The sequence below is a fragment of the Rhinoderma darwinii genome, chromosome 9 (genome assembly GCF_050947455.1).
Source record: "Rhinoderma darwinii isolate aRhiDar2 chromosome 9, aRhiDar2.hap1, whole genome shotgun sequence".
NCBI classification, from domain to species: Eukaryota; Metazoa; Chordata; class Amphibia; order Anura; family Rhinodermatidae; genus Rhinoderma; species Rhinoderma darwinii.
Genome location: NC_134695.1, coordinates 1,605,121 through 1,628,136, shown reverse-complemented (window position 1 = coordinate 1,628,136; position 23,016 = coordinate 1,605,121). Strand labels below are relative to the sequence as shown.

General features: G+C 45.3%; 1 protein-coding gene across 8 annotated transcripts in view; it reads left to right on the top strand.

The window, feature by feature from the left end:
* The first annotated feature begins 6,501 nt into the window (after window positions 1-6,501).
* Window positions 6,502-23,016, top strand: part of DPF2 (double PHD fingers 2) — a 55,062-nt gene continuing 38,547 nt past the window's right edge. For 6 of the 8 annotated variants that reach the window (XM_075837175.1, XM_075837173.1, XM_075837174.1 and 3 more), the window contains exons 1-2: window positions 6,502-6,608; window positions 9,557-9,717. In XM_075837175.1, coding sequence (XP_075693290.1) covers window positions 6,586-6,608; window positions 9,557-9,717 — 184 coding nt within the window. In that variant the 5' untranslated portion in view covers window positions 6,502-6,585. The remainder of the gene's footprint in view (window positions 6,609-9,556; window positions 9,718-23,016) is intronic. The other 2 variants (XM_075837178.1, XM_075837176.1) reach the window with 1 other exon arrangement.

Genomic DNA, 23,016 nt, shown 5'->3' with positions numbered 1-23,016 from the left:
TTAACAATTAATTTTCTTTTCTATATATATTTGCCTTCTGTCAGCTATTGGGGTATACTTTTCATATATATTTTCTATATATTTCTTATTTTTTATTAATTCTTAATATTTATTGTGTTTTAATTTTTACAACACAGACGTTATTTCATTTTTACACATAATATTTCTTGCCCATATGTATTGTACGTATATTTTTGTATTTTTATCATTCCATACCATTCACTTTTTATCTTTTGTTATTATTATCCCTTTATATTATATGCCTTATTACATATTATATATTTTTGGGTCATTCTACATTCTGTCACTTATTTTTATCACATTATCATCATCACTTATTTTCACTATTATATTCCCTTATTTATTTCACAATAAAATAATTTCTTCCGAACAATAAGTTTGTGCACGTCTTCTGTTTAGTGTCACCTTTTTATTTTTATTCTTTTTTATTTCACTTTTCATGCACACTTTGTATCCAACACGACTTTTACATTAACTTAGCCACCATCTATATCTGTCACTTCACTGTAGTATTGTACGTGTTGTACATAATTAGTGTATGTAACAAGCACATATTTCTTTATTTATTTTTACCCCTTTAGGTCATTTCCTCAAGTAGTCCCATTTTTGTAATCTATATACTTACATTGTTTCTGTCATCCCTTTACTGCGGTGTGTGCACAGACGCTGGCTTGCGAATGCGCTGTGCGACCCACATCCGGGAGTGCCGCTCAGCGTCTGACGTTGTCATGGTGACTCTCGGCTGAGGTCATCATGCGGCGCCTGGTCATCTGACGTGCGGCGCGCCCCGTGATGTGTGTGTCGCTCGGTGGGCGTGTCCAGCGCCGATTTGCACCCGCCACAGGTGAGTTTAACCATAGTCTATTCCCATATAAGCCTCCCTAGTTTTATGCAATTTAGCCTCTTGGCGAAGCCGTTCTGTAGGGCGAAACGCGCGTCGAGGCGTTCATTCATCCTTCCGTTCTGGGTTGCTGGTTCCGCTCTCCATTATGTCTCAGGGTACGTGCTGGCGTTGTTTCTCTGCATGATGTATTTACTGTTTTTCGATCTATTACTACAGTCCTACCTTGCCTGACTACTTTTGCCCATGTGCTTTGTTAGGATTTTCCTAGCTTGTTCATATATACCATATATGTGGATAGGCAGCACTTCCCTATACATTTGGGCATAGTCATTCTATATGCACGTTTTACCTCTCCTTTCCCTGTGGGTTACATGAGCGTTTCCTGGTTACCCTTGGTTGGCTGACTCTGTATGTTCATGGTCTTTCACATCTGACCGTACTGTCTTAATCTCTATATATGGTTCATTCGTTTTTATATTCCGTGTTATGTCATCTGTTGTATCATATCTAATAAAGATTTTGTATTTTTGTATACTATATAGTACATTATTTCTTAAAGGGCTATGTCCCTTTTTTGTTCGCTTTAGGTTGTCTGCTTGTATTAAGGGACCCCTGTCTATGCCATTGTTTTGGTTAGAGGTTTTGTAGGTTGTTAAATTATTCACACGACAGGGTCCGTGTGTCGGCCGATAAAAACGGCCGTTTTTCCCGGCCGTTTTGCATCCGTTCCGTTTCCGTTCCGGGCCGTGTTGCCGTTTTTAACGACCGATTTTGACCCGTTTTGCATCCGGTTTTTTCCTTGTCCGTTTTAAAATCGGATGAATTTCATTTAAATTTGTTGCCACACACAGCCCTCTGTAGATAATGCCACAGCCCCCCTGGTAGGTAATGCCACCCAGCCCCCTGTAGGTAATGCCACCCAGCCCCCTGCAGGTAATGCCACCCAGCCCCCTGAAGGGTAATGCTACCCAGCCCCCCGTAGGCAATGCCACCCAGCCCCCTGTATGTAATGCCACCAAGTCCCCTGTAGGTAATGGCACACAGCCCCCTGTAGGTTGCACCCCCCCCCCCCCCCGCTTTCCAGGAGAAGTCACTAATGATTCCTTCTCTGAATGGTCACCGGTTATAAGTGGTGTACCCCAGGGTTCAGTGCTGGGACCACTATTATTCAACTTATTTATTAATGATATAGAGGATGGGATTAATAGCACTATTTCTATTTTTGCAGATGACACCAAGCTATGTAATATAGTTCAGACTATGGAAGATGTTCATGAATTACAGGCAGATTTAAACAAACTAAGTGTTTGGGCGTCCACTTGGCAGATGAAGTTTAATGTAGATAAATGTAAAGTTATGCATCTGGGTACCAACAACCTGCATGCATCATATGTCCTAGGGGGAGCTACACTGGCGGATTCACTTGTTGAGAAGGATCTGGGTGTACTTGTAAATCATAAACTCAATAACAGCATGCAGTGTCAATCAGCTGCTTCAAAGGCCAGCAGGATATTGTCGTGTATTAAAAGAGGCATGGACTCGCGGGACAGGGATGTAATATTACCACTTTACAAAGCATTAGTGAGGCCTCATCTAGAATATGCAGTCCAGTTCTGGGCTCCAGTTCATAGAAAGGATGCCCTGGAGTTGGAAAAAATACAAAGAAGAGCAACGAAGCTAATTAGGGGCATGGAGAATTTAAGTTATGAGGAAAGATTGAAAGAATTAAACCTATTTAGCCTTGAAAAAAGACGACTAAGGGGGGACATGATTAACTTATATAAATATATTAATGGCACATACAAAAAATATGGTGAAATCCTGTTCCTTGTAAAACCCCCTCAAAAAACAAGGGGGCACTCCCTCCGTCTGGAGAAAAAAAGGTTCAAGCTGCAGAGGCGACAAGGCTTCTTTACAGTGAGAACTGTGAATCTATGGAATAGTCTACCGCAGGAGCTGGTCACAGCAGGGACAGTAGATGGCTTTAAAAAAGGCTTAGATAATTTCCTAGAACAAAAAAATATTACCTCCTATGTGTAGAAATGTTTCCTTCCCTTTTCCCTTCCCTTGGTTGATCTTGATGGACATGTGTCTTTTTTCAGCCGTACTAACTATGTAACTATGTAACTGACTTCAATGTCCATATATGGACAGAGTAGTCACTGACTTCTACTGGAGAGGAATCCACGGCCACAGGGTCAGGGATTCCGCTTCAGAAGTGAGTGACGTCAGTGTGTCCATATATGGACAGTGTAGTCACTCACTTCTCCTGTAGCGGAATCCCCGTCCACAGGGTCGGGGATTCCACTTCAGAAGTGAGTGACGTCGCTGTGTCCATATATGGAGAGTGTAGTCACTCACTTCTCCTGTAGCGGAATCCCCAATCCCCGGCCGGGGATTGGGGATTCCGACTTATACAGGGAGCAAAAAAAGACCCTCCTCCTCCTCCTCACATGCACTCTGCACTGCGAGGAGGAGGAGAGAGAGCGCGAGTGACGGAAGACACGGCCGTCATTCGGGACACATTCCGGTGATGGCTGTGTATTACCCGGCCCCCTAGACTTCTATGGGAGCTGGGCGGCCGGGTAAACGACCGAAAATAGGGCATGTCCCATTTTTTGACGGCCAGGTTTCCCGGGCCATCAAAAAAATCGGTCGTGTGAATAGTCCCATTAGGGGTCTATTGTTCCTACTGCAGCTGTGTGACGGCCGTTTTATGAATGGCCGTCACCCGGCCGGGAAACCTTGTTGTGTGAATAAGGGCTTACTCTACCGATCTCCGCTCTGGCGGCAATGTGGCACCTACAGGGGGGCTGTGTGTGACGCTATCTACAGGGGGGCTGTGTGTGGAGCTATCTACAGGGGGGCTGTATCTGGAGCTATCTACAGGGGGGCTGTGTGTGGAGCTATCTACAGGGTGGCTGTGTGTGGAGCTATCTACAGAGGGGCTGTGTGTGACGCTATCTACAGGGGGGGGGCTGTGGCAGTGTGTGGCGCTATCTACAGGGGGCTGTGTCTGGCGCTATCTACAGGGGGCTGTGTGTGGCACTATCTACAGAGGGCTGTATCTGACGTTATATACAGGGGGGCTGTGTGTGGAGCTATGTACAGGGGGCTGTGTGTGGAGCTATGTACAGGGGGCTGTGTGTGGAGCTATGTACAGGGTGGCTGTGTCTGGAGCTATGTACAGGGGGCTGTGTGTGGCGCTATCTATAGGGGGGCTGTGTCTGACGCTATTGTGATCGCAATGGGGTCACTTTACGCCTTGATCATCTATGCAGGTTCAAATCAGGTGGGGGGGGGGGTGCGAGCTCGGAGAAGTAAAGACACACTGAGACCAAGTTCTCAAAGTAATACTTCTAATTTATTGAACTACAGTGCTCATACTTATAGCATCAGACGAACAAAGAAAATTCCATAACATATGAGTCATCTGTATGTTCAAGCCTTACATCTTCCTTTCCCATAAAAGCTCATTGGTGGAGCACCAGGTATTCCCTTAGGTTTCCTTTATGCTTAGGGGGGTGGTCAAGTGATTGACCTCCATCTGTTTGCAATTTCAAGGGATGGCAGAGCATCTGCAAACTATTTCTTCTCTTAACCTTTCTAAAATACCTTTATATTGTAATACATGTTCTCCTTTATAACATTTCACTCCTTATGGTCCCAAATACATTATATATGTACATTTATACTATAACACTATCTACAGGGGGGCTGTGTGTGGAGCTATCTACAGGGGGGCTGTATCTGGAGCTATCTACAGGGGGCTGTGTGTGGAGCTATGTACAGGGGGGCTGTGTGTGGAGCTATCTACAGGGGGCTGTGTGTGATGCTATCTACAGGGGGGCTGTGTCTGGCGCTATCTACAGGGGGGCTGTGTGTGGAGCTATCTACAGGGGGGCTGTGTCTGGCGCTATCTACAGGGGGGCTGTGTGTGGAGCTATCTACAGGGGGGCTCTATCTGGGGCTATCTACAGGGGGGCTGTGTCTGGAGCTATCTACAGGGGGGCTGTGTGTGACGCTATGTACAGGGGGGCTGTGTGTGGAGCTATGTACAGGGGGGCTGTGTTTGGCGCTATGTACAGGGGGGCTGTGTCTGGCGCTGTGTACAGCGGGGCTGTGTGTGGAGCTATGTACATGTGGGCTGTGTCTGGCGCTATGTACAGGGGGGCTGTGTGTGACGCTATCTACAGGGGGGCTGTGTCTCGCTATGTACAGGGGGGCTGTGTGTGGAGCTATCTACGGGGGGGGGCTGTGTGTGGAGCTATCTACAGGGGGGGCTGTGTGTGGAGCTATGTACAGGGGGGCTGTGTGTGGAGCTATGTACAGGGGGCTGTGTGTGGAGCTATGTACAGGGGGGCTGTGTCTGGCTCTATCTACAGGGGGGCTGTGTCTGGAACTATCTACAGGGGGGCTGTGTGTGGAGCTATCTACAGGGAGGCTGTGTCTGGCGCTATGTACATGGGGGCTGTGTGTGGAGCTATGTACAGGGGGGTTGTGTGTGGAGCTATATACAGGGGGCCTCTGGTGGATGATTTTTTCATTGACCAGTAGCAGAGTTACACAACTGGGAAAAAAAAAATCCCCATCATGTAACTCTGCTACCTGTCAATTGAAAAGTCATCCACCACAGGGTCTCCCTCTAAGGGTATGTTCACACGATGAGAGGCATTTACGTGTGAAAAGACAGACTGTTAACAGCTGCCTCGTTTCACACGTAAATGCTCCTCCTCGCATTCTGCGAGCCGTCTGAGACGCTCGTAAATCTTGAGCTGTGCTTCATTGAGTTCAATGAAGAACAGCTCAAATTACGTGGCAAAGAAGTGTCCTGCACTTCTTTGCCGAGGCAGTCCATTTACGCGTCGTCGTTTGACAGCTGTCAAACGACGACGCGTAAATAACAGGTCGTCTGCACAGTACGTCGGCAAACCCATTCAAATGAATGGGCAGATGTTTGCCGACGTATTGTAGCCCTATTTTCAGGCGTAAAACGAGGCATAATACGCCTCGTTTACGCCTGAAAATAGGTCGTGTGAACCCAGCCTTAGCTTTCATTGTTCTCAGCCTTTTGGTTTGTCCTGCAGCTGCTGCTGCCGTGATGAGCAAATGTTATACCCAAGTGAGGAAAAGTAACATAAAGACGACATAACCGGATCCATAATATCTGTGATATCCAGACAGTCTAGAGATCCGCAGTGAGAATGTGTTATTTGCAGAAGGATCTGGCCGTGATTTGATGTGTTTATGCGGGATATTGGGCGTGATTAGGGGGCGTGGCTTAAAAATGTCCCTCTTTTCCGAATTCAAAAGTTGGGAGGTATGCTTAAGGGGTTAAACTACTGGACTTTTTGGTGAGTTGTGCACTTAGTTAAAATAGAAGGTTAGAGTAAAACAAAGCTTCCCTCATATACATCAACATGCAAGAAAAAAAACAAACCTCAGAAGTATTAAACGGGGACGCAGTGCCAGATAGCAACCAATCAGATTGCTTCTTTCATGTTCCAACCTGCCTTCTAAAACTGAGAGCTGTAATCTGATTGGCAGCTGCAGGTCCACCGCTGTACTTTATGACGGGACTAGGTTTTATACATAAGGCCTATAAAGTTTTGTTTGTAAAGCGTGCAAATTGGTGCTAGTGCGCATGCCCATATGTGACGTCACGGCCGAGCGCGCACGCGCAATTGTACTGCGCCTGTGTCGCGGGAGAGACCGAGAAGATGGCGGCGGCTGTGGAAAAGATGTGAGTGAAGAACACGGGAGTGAATTAAGTGTGATTTTGGCTACAAAGGGGAACGAAACGGCGCATAAAGAAGAAACGGAGAAGTGGAAAGACTCGTTGTTTTGTGCGGGGTGTGAGGGAAGATGGGGTGAAAGTAACGGGGGAAGTGGCTGTGAATATGAGCTGGAAGGGGAGGATAACACGCAGGATGGTTACGTCGTGAGGCGTCCCAGAATTATTAGTAAATACATAAAGATGGCGGATGTGTGCGGGACATCGGCAGTACATGTCCTACTGAAGTCATAATGTATGTGGTTTCTTCATACACAAGATATGATTACTACAACAACACACATCTAGGAGAGATACATATGGATAGACAACAAATCGTTTTTACCAGGAGATTGGACAATGGATTCAAGAATGACTTCAGTTGTCCTGTCACAATGTTAGTTCCCCTAATGTCTGTGTTTCTATGTAAAGTTTCCCCTTAAAGGGGATTTTAGAGCAATCCAATTTTCATATACCGTTCCCCTGTTCAGGATCCTCATCTTTTGGCCAGGACACAAAGCGATTACAAGGAGCATATCTCGCAGACAACCTATTGATGTGGATGGGCACTGTGTAATACGTATTTTCCCCTGTGATGGCGCTGCAGGGAAATTAAATGTTTAGGCCTTGTTCACACGGCAGAATTTTTTTTACAAAAATTCAGTCTCCCATTCACTTCATTGGGAGTCGAATGCTTCTGGAAAAAGCGTCCTGCCTGATCGAAGTCAATAGGAGGAGGAATAATTTTGCCATGGGACCCGCCATGCAAAATCTTCCGTGTGAACTGACCCTTACTGCTAGGTTTCCCCACAGATTACAGCTGATCACTGGGTGTTTCATCAGGGGGACCCTTTGTGATCTACTAATTGTCAAGGCCTTCTAAATAAGTAGGGATTTTCTAAATAATTGGCCCGTTAGTTCCTCCTTGTGGTCTGGTTAAGGAGCAGCTGTAGTATGTCAGATACGGATTTATCAACAGGGCGCACTGAGAGGCCTCATACACATGGCAACACGATAAAAAGAATCATGGCATGTTCCAACTGGTTCTGTATTAATATGTAGTAAATCCGAGGTATATACAAGTACAGTTTGGGTCCATAGATTGCTGTAACATGGTCTAATATGAATTGCTCCTCTGGTAATTGATGAAGTCTGTGATTTCTGATTTCCACAGCAAAACTTTGGATGGTGCTGCACAGAGATTTGCTATTGAAAATCTGACACATTTGATGAAATTGACCTGTCATACCAATGGCATTTTAAAAAGGTTGTTTCTGGCTTTCATTAACAGCATTCTGCAAAGTAATGGCATATGGGTAGGATATGCCATCACTTCATGATTGGTGTGGTGTCGATCTCTGGGTCCCTCGCTGATCACCGCCCCTTCTGCACTCTACCCAAGCAGCAGTGCCACCATTCACCTCCTGTGCAGGGAAGTGCAACACAACTGTGGACGGGGCAACGATGTGCAGGCAAAAAAATCTGTGCAGTTGCAGCGCTTAACTAGTTCAGCTCTTATATTCCCGGGATTGGTTGAAGTCACGGCAACTGTATGCCATTACTTCTTATCATGGAAATCCATGGCTGTTTCTGGAAACCCTAATAACGACCACTACTGCCCCACAAGGATTGTTGTCCAGCTTTCCTGCTGTATACAGTGATCCGTCTCCATTCTCTCCTATAACTGCATAATAGGAAGATTTTCCATTAGCTGTGTAACACCCATCTACATCAGCAATAAACATAACTAAATCATGGCAGAGTAGAATTGTAAATAATTTGACAGAAAGTGGCCACTCAGACTTGGGCTCTTTTCACACTAGCATCATGGCTTCCATGACTGCTGTGACGGATTAGTTTTCCAACGGATCCTAATTGACCCCGTTGACTTTAATGTGGTGCGTTGCTAAGAATAGCGGTGCAGACTATGGTTATCAAGAAAACCAGAAACACAGATGTCGCAAGTGTGAAGAGTGTCTTATTTTTGCTGGTAGTTTTTTAGTTTTGGGGAAAGTGTCTAAATTCTAAACAATTCTTTAAATATTATTCTAGTTTTATTTAAAAAAGAAAGTCATGATGCGTAGAAATACCTACTTTACCGCTTAAATGACTATATATAGTTCCACAAGCAAGTCCTGCGTTCAGTGATTATCACTCCCCCTTGCACCATGCGGTAAAGCAAAATGCGATGCTCAGCGCTTTCTCGGAGGGAAGTCAATCAATCTCGTCCGGTTCTTACCACTAGGTCTGTAGTTTGTAAGGCAAAGATGACAGAGTGGCACGCCACCAACACCGCAAATCATAGGAAATTTTAATAATGCTCGCAAGATGCAAATGACAAACAAGCATATAGTTAAAAAGATGTGGCACACAAAGTATCTGTCCGACCGTGGGCTTCGTCCTGCCAGTTTCTTCTGGTGCCACTCCGTCGGCTTTGCCTTACAAACTACAGGCCTGGTGGTAAGATCCGGACAAGATTGTCTTTAGTGGTGGAACTACAAAGCCCAGCTGACTACTATCTGAGAAAGCATCATATTTATTGATTTTCTGCGTGGTGCAAGGAGTGATATTCCCTGAACATAGGTCTTGTTTGTGGATCTATATGTGGTCGTTTGAGCGGTAAAATAGCGATTTATTTATTTCTTTGTTTTTTTTTTAAAAAAAAAAGTGAGATTGGATACTCCTTGACTTTACCACCTATAAAGTCTGCGTGATATACATTTTTGTATTTTTATAGTTCTGATACAATTTTCAGCCACTTAGAGTAACATTTTCTGATCTAGATCCATTATGCAGTTCGGGGCATTTACTGAATCAAAAAAGGAGTAAAGTGAGTTTTAGGGAATCATTTAATGTGTGACTCTACCATTTATATGACATACGCAATTATTTATTTTACCCTTCTTTTATATGCCTAGAATCGGAGAGCAGTACTATAAAGATGCTATGGAGCAGTGCCACAATTACAACGCACGTTTATGTGCAGAACGCAGCGTTCGTATGCCTTTCTTAGATTCCCAGACTGGTGTAGCCCAGAGCAACTGTTATATTTGGATGGAGAAAAGACATCGAGGCCCAGGTATGACACAATTCTATTGTATTAATAGTGATTGGTTATGTTTAATGACGTCCTATGCTGGTTAAGAATCTGGTCATGAAATCGCGTATACAGATCAGCACAAAATATTATTCAATAGATTGTATTCTCATTTTTACATTTGGCACTGACACATAGCCCCAGATTTACTAAGACTGGCATTTCATTCACTAATTTCTAGACAGAAGTCTGCTGAATGAATATGCTCCAAATGTATTAAGATGCACATGATTAATAAATTTGTCACATCTTGGGCTTTCTGTGATGGTGCCTCCTGCCCTCCGCACAGTGATTGGTGGCTGGCTACTGTGTATCTGCATCACACAGCAACTCACCTATCACCACTAAGAGGGGCGGGGCAGTGCTTTTCTCATCAACACACCAGACTCATAACTAGGAGTCCGGTGTATTCTTTTTTTTTTTTTTCCTTTGGCTAATAGCACAATGTACCTAACCCTGTAATATGTTACACACCCATATAGTCAAGGGACCCGGCTGCGCCAGACCCCCTGACTGCTTCCTTAATTAACCCCTTCCTGGCCCATGTCAAAAACGCTACAGGTGTCAGCTGGGTTTTACAGCTGACACGCTGCTCTAACGGCCAGGAACAGCGATCACAATGTTCCTGACTGTTTAACTAGTTAGCGACCGTTGCATTTATAGGGGTTTTCCCATGAAGGACATTTATGACATAGTCACAGGATATGTCTTAAATGTCAGATAGATGCAGGTCCCACCTCTGGGACCTGCACCTATCTCTAGAACGGGGCCCCCTAAACCCTGTTCTAGCTGTTTGTGCTCTCCCGGCCACTTAATGATTACATGGTCGAGTTACAGAAACAGCGTAACTCTCTGAGCTACGCTGTTTCCGTAACTTCCATAGAACTGAAAAGTAGTTACGGCTACGGAAACTGCGTAGCTCGCATGCTACGCTGCTTCTGTTACTGCCATTCAGTTCTATGGGAGTTACGGAAACAGCGTAGCTCAGCGATACGGATACGCTGTTTCCATTACTCGACCATGTAATCATTAAGTCGGGAGAGCACAAAAAGAGAGGTACTTATGACACATCCACAGGATGTGTCAAATATCAGATGGATGCGGGTCCCACCGCTGTGTGAGCTAACACACAGTGTAGAAGGTTTACATACACTAGTAAAACACACTGAAACACGAACATACATAGAAATCACTTACCTGCTCCAGTCGCCGCCGCTCCCTCCGGTCCGTCCGCTCCGTCTGCTGCCGCTGCTCCATGTGCACAAGTCCGGAAGCCGCGACCGGAAGTAGTAATCTTACTGCCCGGCCGTGACTTCCGGTCCACAGGAAAATGGTGCCGGACGGCGCGCATTTCAAATCGGACTGTGTGGGAGCGGCGCATGCGCCGTTCCCACACACGGCGTACACCATAGTGGATGGAACGGGCCCCGTTCGCAGTCCCTATGGGACTGGAGCTGCCGTATTCCATGTCTGTATGTGTCGTTAATCGACACATACAGAAATGGGAAAAAAAATGGCAGCCCCCATAGGGAAGAAAAAGTGTAAAAATAGAAAAAAGTAACACACACAAACACAAATATAAACGTTTTTAATAAAACTGATAGAAAAAAAAAATGTTGGTGACACTGTTCCTTTAAGTCGTATTTCAAGGAATTTATGCCCGAAATACGCCTGAAAACTGTGTGTGAACATAGCGTTAGAATTAAAGTGTTGCTCCCTCCCACAGACTATAATCCTAAGGCATCATTTACACGAGCGTAATATACGCGCGTGCTTTTCACTCGTGTCGTACGCACCTATATTACTCTATGGGGCAGTGCAGACAGTCCGTGGGTTTTGCGCAGCGTGAGTGCGCTGCGTAGAACTCACGACGTTCTCTATTTCAGCGTTTTTCACGCATCACGCACCCATTGTAGTCAATGTGTGCGTGAAAACCACGCAGGTCGCACGGAAGCACTTCCGTGCGAACTGCGTGATGCGCGCATCAGCTGTCAAACTCTGAATGTAAACCGAAAAGCACCACATGCTTTTCTGTTTACAAACATCCAAACGGAGTGTCATAATGGCGGCTGCGCGAAAATCACGCAGCCGCGCATCATACACTGATGACACACGCAGCTGTTAAGTGCATTTTGCGCACGCAAAACGCAGCGTTTTTTGCGTGCACAAAACGCACACGCTCGTGTAAATCAGGCCTAAGGCTGGATTTACACGAGTGTGTGCGTTTTGCGCGCGCGAAAAAACTTGGCGTTTTGCGTGCGCAAAAGGCACTTAACAGCTCTGTGTGTCATCCCCATATGATGCGTGGCTGCGTGATTTTCGCGCAGCCGCCATCATTATGACAATCTGTTTGTATACAGAAAAGCACGTGGTGCTTTTCTGTTTTCATTCATACTTTTTACTGCTCTTGCGCGAATCACGCGCGTCACACGGAAGTGCTTCCGTGTGGCATGCGTGATTTTCACGCACCCATTGACTTCAATGGGTGCGTGATTTTCACGCACCCATTGACTTCAATGGGTGCGTGATTTTCACGCACCCATTGACTTCAATGGGTGCGTGATTTTCACGCACCCATTGACTTCAATGGGTGCGTGATTTTCACGCACCCATTGACTTCAATGGGTGCGTGATTTTCACGCACCCATTGACTTCAATGGGTGCGTGATTTTCACGCACCCATTGACTTCAATGGGTGCGTGATGCGCGAGAAACGCACAAATATAGGACATGTCGTTCGTTTCACGCAGCGGACATACGCTGAGTGAAAATCACGGACTGTCTACACGGACCCATAGACTAACATAGGTTCGTGCGAGGCGCGTGAAAATCACGCGTGTTGCATGGACGTATTACACGTTCGTGTAAATAAGCCCTAAGACACTGAGCTAGCTCAGTCTTGCCTTGGTGTCCGTTTTATTTTTATTTTTTTTACTTTTTTTTATTTATTTATTCGCTTGGAAACGGGCAATGCAGTCCTCCTTATTTTTCTACTGGAGGGCGCCCTGTGTTGATCTCACTGCGTATATTTGTCCCCAATTTCAATGAACATGTGGGACAAAAGCACAAGCTCCTCTGTCTCGCACTAGCTTGAGGATCATCCATCCTTACTGCTCCGTCCCCATCCTCCCAAGTGTCCCACCTCATCAGAGGATGGCACACATAGGGGGTGCCCCTTCTAGTCCCCAATTTACAGGTCACAGACGTAGAGCCTTCCTTCTTACCAGAAGCAGACTCCTGCCGACTTAAACGGTCTCACAAGTCCTTTCCTTGTCAGTCATTCGAGTTTGAGGTGGTACTTTCAAAGGAATGGAAGCACCCTCGGTCAGAACTTTTTTTTTTTTTTTCCAGAGGAGTTCTCTTCCAAATGGGCAGAATTAAATCATGTCTCGCCTAGCCAGGACTACTGCTATTCCAATGGTCGATGCAGCCTTGTTCCGCTATTCTTTGGACTGCAGTAGGGCTGGGCAATTAATCGAAAATACAGGAATTAGACCTACCGGTAATTGTATTTCCAGGAATCCATCATGACAGCACCACAGGAGGTTGCCCTATTGACCTCTGTAGGGACAGGAAGACAGAGGTTAAAAGGCCCCTCCCACCACCCACTTGCCAGTGTTTTTCAATTACTACACCAGGATGGATGCAACCCTATTTTATTTCTAGGGATAATAACTGACATGTTACTTGCACAAATCAGAATTTCAATAAGGGAGGGAATGTAAGGGTGCTGTCATGATGGATTCCTGGAAATACAATTACCGGTAGGTCTAATTCCTACTTTCCAGTACATCCCTCATGACAGCACCACAGGAGCAATACCAGATTATAATGCTCAGGTCGGGACTACGGATTGGAGGACTTTCCGTCCAAAACTTAAATCCGTATCGGACAGAACATCGAGCCTATAATGTTTGCAAAACGTATGATGGCTTGACCAAGTGGCAGCTCTGCAGATTTGATCCATAGAGGCTTCTCTTCTTTCTGCCCAGGATGCCGAAACTGCCCTCGTTGAATGGGCTCTGATGCCTTGTGGGGCACATAGTCCTTGGGACTTGTAGGCTTCTTGTATGGTAGTTTTTACCCATCTCGCTAGAGAGCCTTTTGAGGCTCTCTTTCCTCTATTCTTTCCCCCAAACAGGACAAATAGATTTTTATCTCGTCTCCAGGAGGTGGTTCTATCCAGATACTCAAGAATTGTTCGCCTGACATCCAGGCAATGGAATTTTTCTTCTTGTTGGTTTTTTGGATCTGGATAAAAGGAAGGTAGAATTATTTCTTGTTCTCGATGGAAAGCAGTAGATACCTTTGGAATAAAGGAAGGATCCAGCTTTAGAATGATCTTATCCTCTTGTACTTTTAGGTACGGTTCTATGACCGACAGAGATTGGATTTCTCCAATCCTTCTTGCTGACGTAATAGCGACTAAGAATGCAGCTTTTAGAGTTAAAAAATGCATACTAATTGTGTCGAGCGGCTCAAAGGGGGGCTCACAAAGAGTCGTTAACACTACATTCAAATCCCAGGTAGGAACTGATTTCTTTAGGGAAGGTTTCAGTTTAGAGACCGCTTGAGTGAATCTTCTGATCCACCGATGTTCAGCCAGGGGAGTGTTAAAAAAATTACCTAAGGCTGAAATCTGTACTTTTAAGGTACTAGGGCTAAGCCCTTTTTTGAATCCCGATTTGTAAAAAATCTAGGATTTTCGCGATGTTGGGAGAAAAGGGGTCTGGTCCTGGGTCTCCATACCAGGAACAGAATTTCTTCCAAATTTTTTGATAGATTTTTGAGGTAACTTCTTTATGACTTGATAAGATAGTTGAAATTACCTCATCTGACAGACCTTGGTTTCTCAAGATCTGCCTTTCAGGATCCAGGCTGACAACTTCAGAGTTTCTATTCCCTGAAAGAATCAGGGACCCTGGGAGAGAAGATTATCCTTGACTGGGAGCATGATAGGGTCTTCCAACGCTAGGTATTTTACGATTGGAAATCAACTTCTTTTTGGCCAATAGGGAAGAATAATGATGAGCTTTGTCAAATCTTCCTGGATTTTTCTCAATACCATTTGGTATTAGAGGAAACGGAGGAAAGGCATAGGCCAGATCCATGTCCCAGGGTTTGGACAATGCATCTACTCCCAATGGGTTGTCTCTGAGATTTAGGGAGAAGAATGTCTCTACTTGGGAGTTTTTCCTCGTGGCAAACAGGTCTATTTGTGGATAACCCCATCTTTGGGTTAAGGACAGAAAGACTTCCCTGTTTAGGGACCATTCTCCAGGGACTCCCTTGTCTATGTTGTTTGTGCAGAGCCACCACAGGAGGGATGATTTCACAGTCTCGGAAATTTGAATTCAGGGAGTTCTGTTTTCGATCCCACTGGGACAAGATCAAATTCTGTAAGGGTCTGCAGTGAAATTGACTCCATGGAATAGATTGGATGCAAGACGTCATCATTCCCAACATCCGCATACATTCCCTTATGGAACAGGCGTCTTTCCCCCAAAATTTCCTTACTTCTGCCAGTAGGAGTATTTGTTTCTCTCTTGGGAGGAAGGAATGTTGAAGGGAGGAGTCTAGTAGTACTCTTAAGAAGACCTTCTGTTTTTAGGGAGGAAGACTTGACTTCTGAGAGTTGATTATCCATCCCAATTCCTGTAGTAGGGAAAGAACCTGTGACCGATGACTGTCCAAGATAGACGGAGTATCTGCCGTCAACAAGAAGTCGTCTAGATATGGGATAATTACTATGCCCTGACTTCTTACGAATGCCATGATCTCTGCCATAATTTTTGTAAAAATTTCGGGGGCGGAGGAAATGCCGAAAGGGAGGCAGACAAACTGAAAGTGGAGAATGGAAGGACCGTTCTGAATCGCGAATCTGAGGAATCTCTGGTAAGCGGCGTGGATAGGAACATGATAATACGCATCCTTTAAATCGGTCGGACACACATTCCTCTTCCCTTATTAGAGGAATAGTCGATCTGATAGACTCCATCTTGAATTTTCGATATTTCACCCACTTGTTTAGGACCTTCAGGTTGATTATTGTCCTGTAGGAACCATTTGGTTTTTTGACTAAGAAGATTTTTGAATTTTTCATTGTGGGGAACTGGATTAATGGCTCTCAATTTGAGTAGTTTCTGGACGTCCCGGATAAGGATCTGATGAAAGTCTTTTGCTTGGTACTGGGTAATTAGAAATTTCTCTGAAGGAATGGAGGAAAATTCTATTTTGTACCCTTCTTCTATGATCTTTAGAACCCAGGGGTTCTGGGTTATTCCCGACCATTTGGGATAAAATTGTAGGAGTTTTCCCCCCACGCTCTTGGCGTCATTGCTTTGAGGGCTGAAATGAATTATTGGGGTTAAGAAGATATCCTCGACCCCTTCTTCCTTTGGGGTAACTCCAGCGACAGGACTTCCCTTTCCCACTGTAGTTCTGTAAGGTAGGTTCCCTCTGTTGGCGAAACCTCCCAAACTGAAGGGGTTTTTTTGGTTTCTCTTCAGGAAACCCCTTTTTCCTATCTGCTGCATTCTCCAGCATGTTATCTAGGAGAGGACCGAACATCAGAGACCCTGTAAACGGGATAGAACATAATTTGTTCTTGGACTTCGTATCTTTTGACCACATTTTGAGCCATAATGCTCTTCTAGCATCATTTGCAAGAGCCCCATTCCTGGCAGCAAATCTAATAGATTCAGCTGAAGCAAGAATCCGGTTGCCATCTTTAGTAAGGGTAGAGATTCTAATAGGTCTTGTCGTGATGTCTTCATCATCAAATGGGTCTCCAGCTGGTTTAACCATATAAACATTGCTCTTGCTACTGATGTGGCCACGATATTAGTCGAGATAAAAGCAGAGGAAGATTCCTACGCTCTTTTCAGTAGCCCGTCTGCCTTTCGGTCCATGGCTTCCTTCAACTGAGAGGAATCTTCAAATGGGATTGCGTTTTTTTTAGCAACCCTGGCTACTGGGACATCTACTTTTGGGATCTCATCCCAAGGTTTAGTGTCTTCTGGATCAAAGAGAAGTCTGTTTTTAAAATCTCTTGAAATAAAGAGCCTTTTTTCTGAATCTTCCCATTCAGTTGTCACCATTCTTTTGAGATTTTCGTTTACCGGAAAAACCTTTGTTTTCTTTTCCGTTAGACCTCCAAACATCTCATCCTGGATGGTATGTGGTTGGTCTTCTTCGGGAATATCCATGGTTTCCTGTATTGCCTGAATTAAGGTATCAGACATCTCGGAAGAGAAGAAATTTTTTTTCTCTTGAGTGGAAGAAGTTGAAGGCAAGAGTTCCTCTCCTTCTAACTCACCCTCCGATAGGTAATAACACTCCTGCTCCGAGTCAGACTCCTGAGAGGGAGGACAATATTTTTGATCCACTTCCATCCGTGGTCTTTTTGCCCGGGAGTGTGAGGGAGTTTCTCGAGGAGGGGCGAGGGAGGCTACTGACTGACTCACTTCTTCACGAATCATAGCCCTAAGTTCAGACATAAACGTTGGTTGTTCCTCTTTTAGTATTTTTGCAATACAATCCTGACACAATTGTTTCCTATGTGACTCTGGCAATTTTTTTGCACAAGTCGCACATTTTTTAACCTTCTTTTTATCAGTTTGTCTCTGAGAGGAATCTTTATCCTAGAGAAAACAGAAGGTAATTAAAGTATGGTGTGCATACATAAGGAATCATAACCCTTACCCCAAGGGTAAGACTCACGTGACTCTGGGACATATCTGGAGTTCCATCAGGACGAGGAAGTTCCATACCGCGACAGGTAACAGGCAATGCAATATGCAATCCACAAAATCAATCCAAGTTAGAGGTATCAGCTCTAACTACATACCTGTGCGTGTCCCTTTAAATGCGGGCGTTTTGAATTTCCCGCCTTCCAAGATGGCCGCGGACCGGAAGTAGCTCGACGTCATTTCCGTTCGGCTATTCGTTGAGGTGCAGCCGCTCCTAGCCGGCGACTGAGGCTTGCTATGCGGCGCAGCGAGGATCCCTGCCGGTGCGTCCAAACCTATGGAGCTGCCGGTCCCCGCCTGGTCACGCGGTCAGGCCGAAGCCTGCTTGGGAATCCCGAACCCCACACACTACCGGAACCCTGCCTAGGATTTCTCTGGTAGGTGTCTTAGGTTGGGAGCTAAGAGACCTCTCGTTCGAGGGGTGTTAGCCTAGGCTTTAGGGGGAAGAGAAGGGGAGTGCACGGACCCCCCGATCTTGCCCCCTGCCCGAGTTTTTTCTCCCCCTGCAGTAACACAGGAGCGACGTCTATCTGCTCCTGACCCTGTAGGGACAGGAAGAACACTGGCAAGTGGGTGGTGGGAGGGGCCTTTTAACCTCTGTCTTCCTGTCCCTACAGAGGTCAATAGGGCAACCTCCTGTGGTGCTGTCATAAGGGATGTACTGGATATAAACTAAATCGGCTTTCAGTGCAATTAATCAGCGTCTTCTTGCGAATTTCGGATTTATGAATTATTTTCTCCCAGTTTAAACTGCATCTTCAGAACGCAGATACAGTTGAATCCAATGGTAGAGCAGGGGTCTCTAAGGTCCCGGCTCTACCATTCACTATGTATCGCTGGACGCGAGGCAGTGACGTCATCGCGCCTGTCTTTCCCGAACTGCACAGAGCAGAGGAGTTTCCTCCACTCGTCATTGAGACGGGGTTAGGTGAGTATGTATGTTATTACTTTTATCAGGCACTATTGGGGCTGTGTAGGGCAGCTATGGGGGAATTATACTTTGTGGAGGCAGTTATAGGGGCATTATAAAGTGTGGAGGCAGATATGGGGCAATATACTCTGAGGGCAGTTTTAGGGGGTATATTATATACAGCAGGCTCAGAGGATAAATATTAATTCAGTGGCGCGGTATGCAAATAGGGGGTGTGGCATGCAAAAAGGGAGGTGGCCTAAATCGTTATCGAGGTTACATGTTCAATTAATCTTGATTTTGATTTAGGTCATAATTGCCAAGCCCTAGACTGCAGTATAGCATCTTTCTCTAGGTCCTCCTTTAAGGCAGGGAACGTCTGAACATTTAGTTCGGCCCGGCCTCACTCAGACCGCGCTGCCACCGCATCATTCGCAACTTGGCTCCATCAGCAGAGGTTTGAGTGGGGTCGTTGTGTGCCGGCCCAAGAGTGGATCAGTCCCGTCACCTGACCTGAGTCTGTGACGTGAGGTCAGGTGACCGGACTCGTCCACTCCCGAGCCGGCACAGTCCAGTCACCTGACCTAACTAATTAGAAAATAATTTACTTACTGTGTTGCCATATTCTAAGAGCTATTACTTTTTTATTTTTCCATCAAGAAAGCCGAGTGAGGACTTTGTTTTTTGCGTAACGAACTGTAGTTTCGATCAGTACCATTTTTAGGTACATGCGACTTTTTAATATCTTCCATTTTTTGGGAGGTGAAGTGACTGAAAAATTGTGATTCTGGTATGGTTTATTATCTTCTTTTACAGCGTTCATCGCTCGCGGGATAGATAACAAAATACTATTGTAGTTCAGGGCGTTACAGACGCGGCGATAACCATTATGTATAGTTTATTAAAAAAAAAAAATTTGAATAAGGGACTGATAAGGGAAAAAGGGGGATTATTACTTTAATTACTTTTAAACTTTTATCTTTTTACACAACTGTTTTTTTTACTTTTTATTTTTATTTTGTCCCACTAGGGGATTTGAAGGCAGGAGGCCCTGATCACAATTCTAATACACTGCACTAGGGATGCACGGTGCATCGAAACTTCGATACTGTTTCGATACTGTGCATCCCTAAACGGTTCGATACCGCTATTTCCTGTATTTCGATACTGAGCTGCGCAGCCGCACAGCTCAGTATAGTAATACATGAATGTATGGGAGCGCGGCTGCGGCTGTGTAATTCAGCCACAGCCCCGCTCCTGAGTCATGACATGTGCGCGGGGTCAGGATGATGCGATGCGGCCAGCGCTGCACTAATGAGCGGCGGCACTGAAGACAGAACATGGCGGGCGCACTGCAAAACACCCCCATGTTCTGTCCTCAGTGCCTGAACTGCCGCTCATTAGTGCAGCGCCGGCCGCATCACCTCATGCTGACCGCGCGCGCACTTCCTGTCAGGAGCGGGGCAATGGTTGTATTACACAGCCGCAGCCCCGCTCTATAACGGCGGAGATCAGAGAAACCTCTCATCTCCGCCGCTATTCCCCTGAATGCTGCCATCACAGCTGACTGCAGCATTCAGGGGAAAGTGAGCAGGGGGGATGCCCCTGGATCGCGTCACAGGGAATTCCTGTGACGCGATCGAGGGCCATACCATATATGGGCAGACAGCCCAGGGTCTATTGACGGACCCCAGGGCTGTCTTACCATATTTCATGTTGTTAGGACATACCCAAGTATGTCCTAACAACTGCCTGTGTGCTATCTGTCCACAGGCTAATGTACTGGCATATATCTGATATATGTCTGTGTGTTATCCGTCCACAGGGTAATGTACTGGCACATATCTGATATATGTCAGTACATTAAAGTTTAAAAATAAAGTAAAAACAAAGTATTGTTAAAATTTAAAAAAAATACACACACATTCACCTTTTTTACAATAAACATTAAAATAAGTCTCAATACATAAAATATACACATTCAGTAATGGCGCGGACAACAATTTTTTTTGCAACATTTATGATGTGTACGCTGTAAAAAAATGAAATAAACACGGCTTTCATTCACTTATTAATGTGAGGCGCGAGGTGCGATGAATTTAACCTCCATGTTCCTCACATTAATAGTAATTAACCCCATCATGTACCTCGCACATTAACCCATTATGACTGAGAAACATGATGGGATTAATTACTATTAATGTGAGGCGCGTTCAAAATTCATCACACGTCGCGCCTCACATCAGAAAACTGAAGATTTTTCTTTTTTATTACTGTTGGCAAAAGTATCGAAATTAGTATCGAAATCGCAATACTAAACGAAGTATCGGTATCGAAGTCCAAATTCTGGTATCGTGACATCCCTACACTGCACTACATGCGTAGTGCAGTGTATTAAAGCGATCAGCTACTCGTTGACAGCAAGCACTGTCAGGACCCACTAGGCTTCCGTTGATGGCATAGCCGGAGGCCATTGTTGGGCCTCCGGTTGCCATAGCAACCATCACCGCCCACTAGCATGTAGCGGGCTGTCGATGGTGGTTTAACCCCTAAGAAGCCGCAATCGCTATTGAACGCGGCTTCTAAGGGATTAATCAGCAGGGACACCAAGATCGGTCCCCGCTGAAGGAGCTGTGGCAACTGCTGTACGAGACAGCAGTTGTCACAGCTCCTGTATGTGTTGGGAGATCGTCCAAAATGGCCGTTCCTCCTGCGATGTACTATTCCATCATGGAGTGCGAACGATGTGCTTACCATGATGGAATAGTACGTCAAGGAGTGGGAAGTGGTTAAATCCCCATTCTTCCTGGTGATCCCGTCTGCAGGCCGCGAAAGCCTGTGTGGGTAAGTTCTGCTTTTCACAAGTGTGGGGGGACATCCTACTCCTCTTCAAGGATGTCTTTCCTCCATATTCAGAGATATCAAGGTTTTCACTCCAACCTCTCTTTGTCCTTCCAGTTCAGTTTGTCCCATCTTGGACCTCAAACGTTTGAACTCTTACATCGAGGTACCTCATATCTGCATGGAGTCCCCCTGAATGGTGGTTGCCACCATGTATCGTGGGAGTTTTTCTTCCGTAGACCGGATATGTATCACCACGTCCTTATTTGCTCATCCCATCAGCGTTTCCTGCGCTCCACCATCATTACTAATGTGGCACTCCTATTCGGCCTGGGAATGGCCCCACGGGTATTCACCAAAATCTTCTCGGTGTTGATGGTGCTTTTCTGCTCTAGGGTTGTTTTAGTCGTCCCCTACTTGGATGACATTCTGATAACATCTCCTTAAATGAAAGACAACCAGATCGTTCTGGATAACCTGACTCAATTCGGCTGGGCAGTCATCCACCCCTATCCCCTTGTCTAAAAACACCTTCTTTTCAATTTTCTTTTTATTGAAATAATTTTTCAAAGATAAATTTAAACCAACAAACAATAATATTTCAACAAGGAAGTGCATAAAACGAACAATCTTTGCTCTATTAACATTATGTTGTAAATAGTGTCTTGTATGAAAGATATTATTTGGATACAAATATAGAGGGAGATAGAGAGGGGGGGGGGGGGAGAGTGAGACACAAAATAATGGCTACCAGACAAGTAGGTAAATCTAGAAATTCTATTTGTTCAAAGCAATTGTAAATATAAGGAAGAAGAATGGGGGGTAAAGGCCCATTTTGCAGTAAGGACAACTACTCGGAGTCCGTTACGAGACGTCAAAATTGAGATTTATCTCTATAGGGTTGCTAAGTTCTCGTGAAGCGGGAGGTAGATCTATTGGGAATGGCGGCTATTTCTTCGACATGAAAAATGAGGGCAATTTTCCTCAACCACTGAGGTACTGTAGGGACACTGGAGGACCTCCATAAGGGTGGGATTAGTAATTTGGCCCCAGCTAGAAGAAACCTCATCGGTCGGTTTTCATGGGGGTAATGCCTTTGATCGGCAGGTTTAGGAAGGTCGTAGGGGCAGATATTGTTTAGGAAATGGCACATATGTCGGCCACGAGTCGAAGCACAGACTCCCAGTAGTTGCGCAACAAAGGGCATGACCACCATATATAGATATAGGAGCCGGTGTGCAGGTCACTCCTCCAACAAGTACTCGGAGTAGAAGGATACCATATGTGCGTTTTATCGGGAGTAGTGTACCACCTAAGATATAATCTTGTACGAGTTCTCTTGTATCCTAATGCAATGGGTAGGACCGTGTGAATGTTTATAAACCTTAACATCTTCTGGAGATAGGGTTAGGTCCAGATCCTTTTTCAATAGGGATAGAAAGGACCTCAGTAGTACATCTTTGGAAATAAACCAGGCTATCTGGTTTGTGCGAATAGGGTCTCAAAAGCGGTTTTAGGTCTGTGTAGAGATCCACTGGCAAGATATGGGGTAATGGCGTTCTTTAGACGCATAGTGAAGGGGGTGCAATGTCGTGCGATTTGTATCATTGGTCCGTTTGTCTAAGAATACCTTCTAAGGTATGATGTTTTAACATCCTGTTGGCGAGGGGGTTGGTTTCTCCAGAGAAATTGAAAATCCTCCAACGGGAGGTACAGACTCTGGCGAGGGGGGCCCCCACCTCTCTCCGCTAAGTGTCCTGGGCACCATGTTGACTATGA